The sequence below is a fragment of the Grammomys surdaster genome, unplaced genomic scaffold (assembly GCF_004785775.1).
Source record: "Grammomys surdaster isolate TR1022 unplaced genomic scaffold, NIH_TR_1.0 130, whole genome shotgun sequence".
NCBI lineage: Eukaryota > Metazoa > Chordata > Mammalia > Rodentia > Muridae > Grammomys > Grammomys surdaster.
In genome coordinates, this window is record NW_021604588.1 from 3,192,141 (window position 1) to 3,204,907 (window position 12,767).

At 44.2% G+C, this 12,767-nt stretch overlaps 1 protein-coding gene across 3 annotated transcripts; it reads right to left on the reverse strand.

Moving 5' to 3' along the window:
* Window positions 1-201: 201 nt before the first annotated feature.
* Window positions 202-1,576, reverse strand: LOC114615637 (evolutionarily conserved signaling intermediate in Toll pathway, mitochondrial-like). 3 transcript variants are annotated; one of them, XM_028761328.1, is made up of 2 exons: window positions 772-1,576; window positions 519-659 (listed from the first exon to the last, which is right to left on the reverse strand). In XM_028761328.1, the coding sequence occupies exons 1-2, from the start codon at window positions 1,574-1,576 to the stop codon at window positions 625-627; spliced, it is 840 nt and encodes a 279-aa protein (XP_028617161.1). In that variant the 3' UTR covers window positions 519-624. The 3 variants fall into 3 exon arrangements, with proteins under 3 accessions (XP_028617149.1, XP_028617161.1, XP_028617154.1); XM_028761321.1 differs by having other exon boundaries at window positions 528-622; XM_028761316.1 differs by having other exon boundaries at window positions 202-1,576.
* Window positions 1,577-12,767: the final 11,191 nt, after the last annotated feature.

The window sequence follows — 12,767 nt, forward strand, 5'->3', positions numbered from 1 at the left end:
CCACACATGTCCAACTTGGTGAACCAATGAATTTTATTAATGTTATAGTAATATGGGTGAGGAGTTACTTACAGGACTCAAAGACAGTCACTGAAAGCCACCCTAGCATAGGTGACAGCTTAAAAAGCTGGGAACCTGGGCACACTGCACAGCCTGCAGGCAGCTCAGAAGGTTTGATAATATACTTTTTTTTTGAGGTTTTGATTTTTTTATTTTCTCCATATTATTTCATACCAGTCCAGTCTTTTCTCCTCATGGCAGCTCTGACTCAACTTTGACCCTGCTGCTGCCGTGCCTGAATGGCCTCATCATCTTCCTCTGGACCCTTGGGAGGACTGTGGTGAGGGGACTATCCCTCCAGCCTTGAGGTTGTCAGGAGCTCCCCCGTGGACCTGGCCAGGCGAAATACCACTGGGATCTGTGCCAGGGTTGGGTTGGTCTCCTGCAAGCCTTGAATCCACTTGACCAATGTTGCCTGCTCTTGGGCACCAGCCATGCACATAGCGAAGACAGGGCCTTCTGTCACTTCATCCAAGTCAAACTCATAGTTGTCCCAAGCACTCCTTGAGTATTCCAGGTCCAGCTTCACTGGGTAGTACACGTTCCACTCTTCTGGGGTTTCCTCTACTGTCTCTTCCTCAGGAGGCGGCAGGTCAGCTCTTAGGATGTGAAAATAGATGCACTTATTACGAAGCCAGAGAAGATAGGGGCCCTCAACAAAAACAGGCCTGGATGGGTTGTGGCGGGCCAAGGCAGCATGCTGATCTAGACTCTGGATTCCTACAATGTAAGGCTGTGTGGGATCTTCCATGCCTGTTGAGTCACTGGGCAAAGACATCTGGTAGACAGTGACTTTAGCACTGAGATCAGGCTCCATGTGTCGCAGGCCTAGCTTGGCCAGGTCCAAAGGGTCCTGGGGAAGATCTCGGGGCACTGGGTAGGGGTTGATATTCTTGAAGTGGGTGAACCACAGCTTCATCCGCAAGAACTTGAGCATGGGGTAACTTTTGCGCCCAAATATCTGAATCAGCAAGAACTCTGTCTCTGTGTTGGGCATGACTCCGTGTAGTTCCATCTGCTCCAGGACTGCGATCCCACATTCCTGCTGCCGTGGGTAGTGGACAAAGATGCGCTGGATAGTGTTACGGGGCCGGAAGACCTCCTTGGGGAAAACATCCAGCAGCAGGTTGTATACTGACAAGTCCCGCTCCACACCAAACTCTGGCATCTTGCGCAGTGCTAGGTAGATGAAGTCCACGTGGCCATGCTTGCGTACCTTGTGCGCCCCAAAGCTGCGCACTGCATTCAGGAAGCTTGCCTTGTCCTGCTCCCCATTTCCTGATGGCCTGAACAGGTCTTCATGCATTGCTGGAACCTTGATGGGCTTCTTTTGGGGGTCAGGGGGCCGAGGAACCAACCACATTTCGTCCTTGTGTGTAACTACACTACAGTGGAGGCCTCGTGGAGCCTGGAGGACCACCTGAGCAAAGGGAGTTCCTGAGAGGGCAGTCCTGCAGATGCCTCCCCAGCCCCTAGAGAGGCCTCGGGCCAGCAAGTTGACCTGCACACAGCTCATAAATCTGTAGATTCAACCACACCTACTCACGCGGCCAGCCGAGCGATAATATACTTCTTAACACAGGAAAATGACCCACCCCAGGGTTCTTGTCCCTCTCCTGTTAGGGAGGGAGACATGGGTTGTCGCCAGAGCAAACTACTTTGTATCTGTTCCCAAACTTAAAAGCTATTATGGCGTTCTCCAGTTGCAGTGAAGGAAGGTTATTTCCTTTGGCTTGATGGAGTTTTATAATTTAAAAATTCAAATTCAAATTCAAATTCTGCAACAACTCTCTGAAGTCTGAGGGAAAGATAGGAACTTCATTTTACAGTTGAAGAAATTGAGGCTTAGCAAGTTTGTGATGCAATGTGGTAGATAGAGAACATGAGTTCCACACTCCTTCAAGCCCAGTGTGCCTGAGTTAGACGCTCTAAGCAAGCCTTAGAATGAGCAGGATGTGGTCTAACATGGGTAATGCTGGCTTCCCGCCCAGAGGTTAGCACTGCCTTTGCATTCTGGTTGTTTCAGTGACTGGAGGTTTTGTGTGGACGTTGGCTCTGTCTTCTGTGCCTCTTGCTGAGGATGATTGGCTAGGGTGGAATTTCCACCGTTACTTTAGGAGCACTTCTTTTAAAAGTAGATGATAGTTTCCTACTCATATGAATAGGATTTTTTTCCCCCTGTCACATCGTATTTCTTTCCACTTCAGTAACCGGTGATGCCCAAGCATCACCACTAATGTGGGCCATGTTTCAGGTCTAAAATCGATCAAGCAGATGTGCATTTAGCACCACTCCACTCACTGTCTGGGTTCACAGGGCTAGGGATGATCGTTAAAGGAGGGACAGGATAGGGACATCTTACTTTAGCTGCTCCTTGCTTGGTGGGCTTTGTAGGTCCCTGGCCTGGCAGACAGTGAGCACTCACACAAAGCATGCTTGGAAGAATATGTTTTTAAGAGGATATCATGTGAATATTTGCTGACCTCAATGTCTCCAGTATCCCATAATATGGGAATAATGGTATTTCGATGACCAATCCCTTATGGCTACAAGAGGAAATAACTCAGTTGTCAGAGAACAAGGCCCCAGTCTCTCAGCCTTTCTTCAACTGTGGGTCCATTTTGTGATCTCCTTTCAATTTCCCCCAGTCCCATCTTTTGAACACGAATATTATCAGGGAACCTAAGCCCAGCCTGGTGGAGGCTCTTTCAGGTACCTGGATAGTGATGACGTAATGTAAAGAGGCTCAGCAACTTTGAAGTGTCAGCAACTTTAATCTACGAAAAGCTCCAGAGATGACGAAATTTTGGGGAAGCCTGCTGGTCCCTGGCCACCTCCCACTGAAGACCTTTTAGTCTGCCCTGGAGCTTGGAAGAAGACAACTCTGAATCATTGCAGTACCTGGCCCACAATCAGGCCTCCGTTGTCTGTCCCTTTGAAACTGTAAAATATATACTCTCCAAGACAGTGGTTGGTATTTCTCCACTGCAGGTTACACTAGCTTTAACTGAATCAGTAGAGAAATGCTCTGTTTGTTCAGAGGTCATGTGGCTTTGAAAAGAGAGCCTGAACTCTGTCAGGAGAAGTCCCTAGGTCCAGATCCTGCTGGCGGCTGAGTGACATTGAGCAAGCCAGCGTGACTGTCCTGAGATATTTATGCACCTTTATGGAGGAGCTTGGTGTTTTCTGTATGTGAAACCTCACTTTAACGTTCAGATGCAGTCAGACATCAAGAATAGTAGTTATTGTACTCACAGTTACTTGTGTCCAGTCAGTGGCATTGGACTAAGTAAGGTCAGGGCACTTTTGGAGTCTCTCTTGCTCTCTCCTGTCTCTGCCTTGTCCTGCATACACCCTCTCTCGGCTGGCTGCACTTGATGCTTTCATGAAGGGCCTGCTGATTCTTGTCACCTTGATAAATAAGATCACTCAGGTCTCCAAATGAATTGTAACCTGCTCAGCTAGTCCATCCAAGCTGCTCCTAGGTGTAGATGCTGCCACTCAGCCCTCTGACTCCTTCCCCAGAGGCTTAATGCAAGAACAATAAAGAGTTGGGTTGCTGGGCACAGAGACTTACAGATGGCTTTGGTACCGATAGTAATAATGGTAAAAGCTTAATGATGAATATCCATTGGAATATCTGCTCTGGAGGTAGGTGCCCTCCCTATCACTTCATTTATGCCTTGTGATCCTTCGGGATTCTACTTGCTAATCAAACATTGGCTAAGCATGGCTTTAATTTCTCCACCATTTTTATGCATCATCCATTTTTGCAGGATTCTGTAGAAGCCTCCCATTCACCTCAGAGTTAGATATTAATTTGGAATCAGCAAAAAAGAACATGCCTGGTTACCTGGTAACTACAGCTGTCCACCTTTTACCATTGAGTCACATTTTGTTTGACGAGTAGTCAAAATTTTATAAATAACAAAATGTGTTTTGTTATGAGAGAGCTCAGCAAACTGTTCTGTGGCTCTCACTTCTGAGTCTCTCTGTGTCCTTTAGCAGCACAGCCAGGCTTAACATCAGGTGCTGCAGAGTGCGTAGCTAAGAGGAAGAGGTTTCCTTGTGTGAAAACACTGAGGCCTGTCTGGGCCTGGGTTTTTATTAATAGTGCAAAGAAAATGTTTCTAACATGGATATGCTTGTGTATTCATGAGAGCAACTAAACATCCAGGTGTGTGTGTGTGTGTGTGTGTGTGTGTATGTGTTTGTGTGTGTGGGTATGTGTGTGTTGAATTATATTGTAGATGGATGACCTGCTTGGGACACATGACTATTGGTACTAAAACCAGGATAGCTCCAGGCAAATTAGGATGCCACTTTAGTGAAGGGGTGGGGTTGCACTTCTTTTGTCATTATTCTGGAAAGCAGTGTTCTTTTTGACTAATGGTTTAGGGATTAGAGTCAGATATGGTTCAAAGCCCAGGTTCACTACATGCTATGAGACACTGGGCAAGTCAGACTTTGTATTTCAGTTTATCTGTCAATAGAATAGTGACAGTAACTGTACTGTATATGATTATCACAGAGATTAATGACACCTCTAATATAAAGCTCCTAGCACACAGAGAGGTCACAATAAGTGATGGCCACTGTATGATTATCTTAGAATTAGTTTTATCCCCAGGGCTCTCTGTCCTGAGTCTAGTTTTCACATGATGTCTTGGTATCAGTCTTTGGTGCAGAGTGTCACTTGCAAGGCTATAGGGCCACTTCCTGGGGCCAGTTTGCTAGCTAGAGGTCTTGTGCCATACCAAGCTTGGTGTGGGTCAAGGTTTACCCCAAGACCAACATCTATTCCACAGAGTTGCATTCTGCATTCTGAGTACCACCTATGATGAACAATCATGGATTAAAGCATATCCCAGGGTGTCAGCAGGCAGAAAACCTGCACCTCCCTGAAACCCTTCCTTGAAAGCGTGTCACAGAGAAGATGGGAGGAAAGTGTTACTATGGTGGCCAGAAAATATAAGAGCTAGTTCTCCAAAGGCATAACAGGCAATCATTGTCATCCAATAGTCATATTGTTTATATATAATAGTGTTGATTATATATACACATACACACACTTCCATATACTTCATGCACACTTCTGCATGCACACTTTCAGCCATCCTCCAGAAGACACAACTATAGGGCTTGCTTTTCCAATGGCCTGCCTCTCTTCTGATCTCCATCAGATGATGCCAACATTACTGACCTCCTCTAAATTTCTCCCAGTGCCTATTTCTGTCTCAGTTCTGTTCCATGTCTGACTTTTCTTCCCTTTGCTTTGAGGAGTGGAGACCCTGCTTTGCAGGATAACAAATAGAACTGTCAAGCCCATCAGTGCTGCTGCCTGCAAAGATAAATGGGACGACACATGGAGCAACCTCTGTGGATCCCAGGGCCCCAGCAGGAGCTGACATTGTGACAGATGGGGGGACAAGTGGCGCTGACACAATCAGGTCGCGTGAATGTCGGGAGGGGGTAAGGTTGGTGCTTTTCTCTATTGGCTCCCCTTCTCCCTCTGCCATGGACATGTTATGTCTCTGGGATCATAAAAAGATAGCAGGCAGGTCTTTGCTCTTCCCAAGGCCTTGAGCATCCTCTCTGACAGAAGCATGGGGCAAGGAAACAGGTTGCCTTTGGGGTATTCTGTGTTCTCAGGAGCAACAGTTGAGTTAACTTGCAGAGAAAACCCTTCTTGGGCAAAGGTCCAGAGCCAAGTTTGCTTTTAATCCTTTCATTCTGCATCCTTCTTCAGCCTTGTCTGATTTGTTCACATGCTTCATTAGTCCTTTCACAGAGCCATCAGGTTCACAGGATCTCTGCTTTTACCAGATACCCCTCCATGCTCCTGCCAACCAACTGCGTGCTGTGGATCTTTCTATCTTTATATCAAAAGAACACCCCTCTGTGTCCCTTTTCAGTGGGGCTCCATAGGGAATTCTGTTGATAGCTCCCTAATCCTCTTTGCTGAGCAATGTAGAAATGAGCTCATTCCCTAGGAGAAGCTTCACAGGACATTGGCTTCCCCCAGTGGAGAATGGCCCATAGGATTGGAAACTCCACTTTGACAGCACCCAAATGCTTGGTTTTACTTAGAGTTGTGTTCTGAGTGATAATTGTTCTCTTTCAGTTTCCCTTTTCATCAGGCCTTTGGATGAAGGTGTAGTTTGGGGTTGACACTTTGCTTTGCTCTCTACCTTCAATGGCTTAACATTGAGAATGGCTGACTGGGGTGCCAGTCAGTTCTGACCGTGGAACATGTGTTGGGAACCCAGTCTCCAGGAGGTAATGCACTGACTGCTGTGAATTGGAGGAGGCAGAGGGGTGACAGCGTAGACAAAGATGTAGCTGACTACATTTAGAAGCTCACAGCTCAGTTGAGAAGAGAGATCATGTATGAGTAACTTTAATACAAGTTCATCCCTGAGAAATGGTCAAGGAGGCACCGTGAGAAAAGGAAGAGGGAAGGCTCTCCGTTAGTTACTTTTCTGTTGTTGCGACATAATATCCAGGTGAACAGCAACTTAAGAGAATGAAATGAGAGAGGCCATTATGGCAGAGAATGCATGGCAACTGGTAGGGTTAGGAAGCTGAGGAGACAGAGAGAGAGAGACAGAGAGAGAGACAGAGAGGCACAGAGACACAGAAACACAGAGAGAGACACACAGAGAAAGAGACAGCGATATAGAGAGACAGAAAGACAGAGACAAAGATGGAGAGAGACAGAGAGACACACAGAGACACACAGAGAGACAGAACACTTGGCACTCAGTTAGGACAAATTTAGACATGTTTTTAGGATCTTAAACTTCAGCTTTGGGAAAAGTGACAACATAGTCCTTTATCTCTCACTGCAGTTTTCATTGAGGGATTCTCAGCACCCGTTAGGTGCTGTTCTTGGTGACAAATGCGGAAATATATATCTAACCACACAGCTTTCTATGGCTTCTGGGCGCTGTAGAGACCTTTAATCTTAGGACTCTAGAGGTAGAGGCAGGCGGACCTCTATGAGTTGGTGGCCTGCTCTGCATAGCAAGTTCCAGGTTAGCCAGGACTACATAGTAAGACTTCTGCAGAAACAGAACAAACAAAGAAAAATCCAGACAGGCAAACCAGTGACCTCCCCAAAAAAACCAAACAACTGAGGATGATGGGCAACAAGGCTTCTGAGAGGAGCCAATGTTGAATCTGTGAGGATCACAAATGAATATATATCAAGTAGTTAACCTCTTTTAGCCTCAGTTTCTCTACTTTGCACAGGGATAATGTATTATGCTTGTCATAAGTGAGACTAATGATCCTTTGCCAATAAGACTATTGTGAGCCTCGACAGAGAAAATATATGTAAAGCGTTTGCTGCATTAAACGATTATCCTCCCACCTTCCAGTGCATTGTAGCAGGCAGCTCTCTAATGGGCAGCTGTACAGAAGATCATGTGGCTTGTCTACAGGAACGAAGCTGCTGAGGGATGCTTAAAGTCTAGATGATGGGGAGACTTAACAAGATCAATACCACTTTTGGAAAAGATTATATGCTATACTAGGCAGCAAATAGACCATTGAAACTGGATATGGAAAGCATTCGTGGAGTCTATTAGAGATGGTTAAACATATCAACACAGAGAAAAATAAATAGTGAAACACAGCCCTCTAGTACTTCTCTTTGTCTCTCCCTCCCTTCCTCCTCCTCTCTTCCCATTTTCGGGATGAGGTAAGTAAAACTGATGTAATCACTCTTTGGGGAAAACTTGATAAAAAAATTGTGCAAATATAGGCTGTTTATAGTCTGTGAAATTTCTGGATTGGAATAGGAAGAGTCTCCTCACTTTACAGCAGGCAGTGGGTGAATTCTTCCGGATTCCTAAACTTACAGTCTTTCTGTAAATAACCTAAAACTTTTGGCTAGCTTTTTAAGGTTACCAGTGAACACTTCAGTGCACCAAAGCAGTGATTCTGTGATCTCTAGTGACTTGAAATAATTAGATTATTTTGTGTAATGAATAAATGAGAAGTTAAGTCTCTGGCATGGATCAATGTGGTAACATGATTTATTTCTTGTAAAGGTGAATGCTCTGGAGTGTAGACCTCACAAATCATTGCTTTAATTCCTCCCTTTCTCGCTTATAATGTATTTTGGGTCATTCTGTGAGAGAGGCTTCCCAGCAGTGTGAGAGGAACATATGGGCTTCAGAATCAGCCAAATCTTGACTCAGTTTCTGCTAGGTGTGTGACCTTGGGCAAATCACTTAACAGCCCATATTCTGATTGCTTAATAGTAGTAATAACATTTATCTTTTACGGGTTATATACAAGTGACTTCAGTGATACACAGGAGAGGACCTAGCTCAGCTCCTAGCTTACACACATATAAAGAACTCAGGTAAACAGTAGATTACTTCTGTCTCCTTCCCCACCATATTATTTTAAAATGATGAATGTTTGTAGCAAGGATAAACAGACAGCATATTCATTAGTTCTGGTGTTACTTGTTTGTTAGGTTAAAAAGGAATTGCCTGATAAAATGCTTTAATGAAAACGTTTACTGAGCCTGTGTTTTGAAATGTCATGAAACCTGAATATTATTGTGGAAATCTATGTAAGTACTGGCTTTCTGAACACTAATGACCTAATATAAGGCCAAATCTTTAGCTCTGAATCAACCAATACTGGACTGTAGAAAGTTTAACCAGCATCTTGATTGGGGAATTGACTTTGCATTCTGTTCTGTTGTGGTATTATATACAGTGGATGTTCTAAAGCCCTTAGATTCAGTACAGAAATGAAGAACTATCAATAGCCTGGTGGCATCTGCTTGCTGTAGAGCACTGTGTCTAGTTGGTGACAGAAGCAGATCTTCCTGGTTTGGAGTACCAGTGCACTTCCCAGCCCAGACAGATCTAGACAAACTCTTCAGGGTGGTGTGGGAGTGAACTCTCAGCTCCTGCTGGAACATCACAGCATTGAAATTCCTTTTACGATTTGTTCTGAGCCTCAGATCTGTGAATCATTTACCTGCTGAATTGAGCAAATTGAAAGTGATCACATTTAGGGATGGTTGGTGGAGGCTGTTGCTTCTTCCTCTTTAATAGCATCCTGAAAGCTAGCTGGTTTCCCTGATGTTCCCCAAATCCATCCTGCCTACCTCTGCACAAATGAGCTCAGCTGGAGGTCGGACTTATTGATGTTTAAATGAGTATATTTGACTCGCTGTAACATCTATTTAAATGAACACTACTTTGGTGCATTGAAACTTAATGTTCACTGTGAGTCCAGGTGAGAGGGAAGGTTGTGGCATTTCAGGGAGAAGGAGGAAGACATATGAAACTCATATTTCCAAGCCAAAAGTAGTGGTTAATAGAACTAATGACTTGGTTACATTATAAAGGATTATTTAATTTATTTATTATTAATTAATTATTTTATTTATTTACCTCCCAAATGTTGCTCCTTTCCAAGTCCCCCCTCCCAGAATTCTTCCCACCATAGTCCCTTCTCTTATCTGAGAGGGTTCCTCCCCTGTGTAACCCCCATACTAGGTCATCAAGTCTCTACAGGATTAGGTGCATCCTTTCCCACTGAGGCCAGATAAGGCAGTCCTCTGCTATGTAAGTGCTGGGGGCGTCAGACCAGCCAGTGTATGCTCTTTGTGGCTGGTGACTCAGTCTCTGGGGGCTCCCAGGGGTCCAGGCGAGTTGAAGAGAAGGTTATGTTACTGTCAGCATGGTGTCTGAGTCAGTGTTCTATTGCAGTGAAGAAACACCATGACCACAGAAAGTCTTATAAAGGAAAACATTTAATTGGGGCTGGCTTACAGGTTCAGAGGTTTAGTCCATTATTGTCATGGCAGGGAGCATGTTGGCATGTAGGTAGACATGGTTATGGAGTAGCTGAGAGTTCTACATCTGGATCAACAGATAACAGAAGGAGAAAGAGCCACTGGGCCTGACTTGAGCTTTTGAAATCTCAAAACCCATCCCCAGTGACACACTTTCTCCAATAAGGTCACACCTACTCTAACAAGGCTACATATCCTAATCCTTTCAAATAATACCACTCCCTGTGGCCCTGTTGGGGGCATTCCATTCAAACCCTCACACATGGGAAACTTTAAGAATGTTATGAGACCAGAAAAGTGAAACAATAGATCATAAAAAAAAGTGCTTGAGCAACAAGAGTCTGGTAAACATAAGCATAACTCGTTTGGGCTCTGGGGAGCCAGGCCTAGAATTCCTGAGCTGAAATCATGGAATCATGAAATCATGGAACCTAAAGTTTGTTTGGGTTTAATTGATCATATAGAACTTCTTCCTTAGGCCTAAAATCAACCATAGACCTAAAATCAGCAATAGGCCTGTCATACATGTATACTAACACCAAGTCTTGGGTCTCTGTGGAAAAACATTGAAACAGATGGCTATAAGCTATTGTAAACAGGCAGCTTTTGTGGAAATTTACCAGCCTGAGTAGTCATAGACCTTGTAAATAGGTAGCCTTGGCAGACAATACCAACTTAGATAAGGACAAGTGAATCATAGGCAGAGTCATAGTGATCTGTCCCCTGAACCTTCACCCAGTCGATACCCTGTTCTGAAAGATAACTGTATTCCCCCTGAACACCCACTCTCTGGTGTCATCCCTTTCCCCATGTTCTGCCTTTCTATGTTTATAACCCCTGTGTGAATGAATTACCATTTGAAAAAAAATAAATAAATTATTAAAAAAAAAAGAACTTCTTCCTTGACCTTTGCCCCTCCAAACATGGACTGACCATCATAGTGTCTTTATCAAAATTCTTTTCTATCACAGTTGTCCAGATCTCCAACCTCCATGTATCTATCATCTGGTCTCTCATTGAGCAATTCATATCAAAGCTACGATGTGCTCAACTGACTGGACTTGAGTTTACAAGGATTATCCATGATGCCTGTGTTGACAAATCCAATGGTGAGTGCGCTCTCCTCATCTTGTTTGAACTCTCAACAACTTGAGGGTAACGGCAGCTCTTTCTTTCCCGTTGAAACAGTCATTTCACACCCCCACTACATGTTTCTTTCCATTCTCACTGTTTCTACCTCTATAGCCTCCTTGGTTGTCTTTTTTCTCTTCTCATTATTTACTTCTACAGAGCTCAGTCTTAGTTGTTGTTATGGTTCCCCCACCAAAGTCTCCTTAATCTATTCAAGGTCCATGTCTTTGGACATACCTTCCACTCCAGGCTACCTGATTTTGTATCTTTAACCTTATTCCTCCCTTTCAGTTCTAGATTTATAAACCCAATTTTCTGTTTGAGACTGATATTTGCGGTTCAAGATTGAGAATTGAGTATAGAAGGTTCTGGTGATGCCCATGTGCCACTGTTCTCCATCATCCTAGTATGTACCACCACCTTACTGCGACTCATGACATTTATTATCCTACTACATATCAGCATGCCACCACTATCTGATGTGTCTCTGTATCAACCACCCTATCTTGTACCATTGTATCTATTACTCAGATGTGTACTATTGTGTTCATCACCCTACTGTGTGTCATACTAGCTACCACCTTTTATGTGTCTTCATAGCCACCAACTTACTGTGCACAACTGCAACCCTTACCTGTATGCTATCATATCATTGCTCTACCATGTACCATCACATCCACTACCATACTGGGCCATTACTACCTACATCCTATCAATGTACCATTATAGTCCTTAGTCATGTCCTTCATCATCTTCCATATTGACTAGTGATGCTATCTTCTACTTGACTTTCTAGCTTTTGGTCTGACCTTTCTCTATGCCCACAGTAACTTCCTTAATCAAACCCACCCAATGTTTACACTGCTTGCAGTATAAAATCCAAGTTGTTTATGTCTTTAACTACAGTTCTCTTTCCATTCACCACAATCGTCTTGTCATTCTTCTTTCCATCTCTTGAATGTGTCACACTTTCTACATTTACTTCATATGTGCTGTCCCTTCAGCCTGGACTGGCAACTTCATCTCTAAATTAATGTTACCTCCTAATCTATTAATATCATATCTATCTACCAGAAAATCCTTCTAACTTAAGCTCTACGATATAGTTTACTATGCTCATGACCAGGCCAGTCCTCTGAGGGTTTTCTGTGGATTAAGAGATTATGTTTGCAAAAGAGGGGGAACGGTACCCCCTCAGAAGGAGTCCCCCTGAAATACTCTCCATCATGCCTTGTTCACTTTTCTCTCTCTAAAGCTGAAAGCTCATGGCAAATCTCTTGCTGACCATGTTGGTGACCTCGGGCACCACCAAGACCAACAAAACTTTGCCACAGATATGGGGAAGGACCCTCATACCCATAAAGGGAATGCCCCAGTCCCAGATCCCTTATGGAGCCGAGGACTGATATGCCTGCCCAATACCACAGAAGGCACAGCTAACCGGCTACCACAAATATTAATGAAAAAAATAGATACCCTCACAAAGGCAGGCCCAATCATAAATACGATGAATAACAATTTACATCCAGGGAAGAGAAATCTCCCTGAGAATCCCCTTCTTTTTTCTTTCCAGGTAAAATTGAATCACCCGTGATGCCTGCTATTAGAAGTTCTAACCCAGATGGACCAGAAGCCAGGAGCCTCACCCTTACCCTCACCCCCTACCTTTTCCCACCTGCACAAGGTCCCCTGAAGCTGGGCAACTGCAAGATCCTGCTTGGCAACTGCAGATAGACTCAAAGCAGTG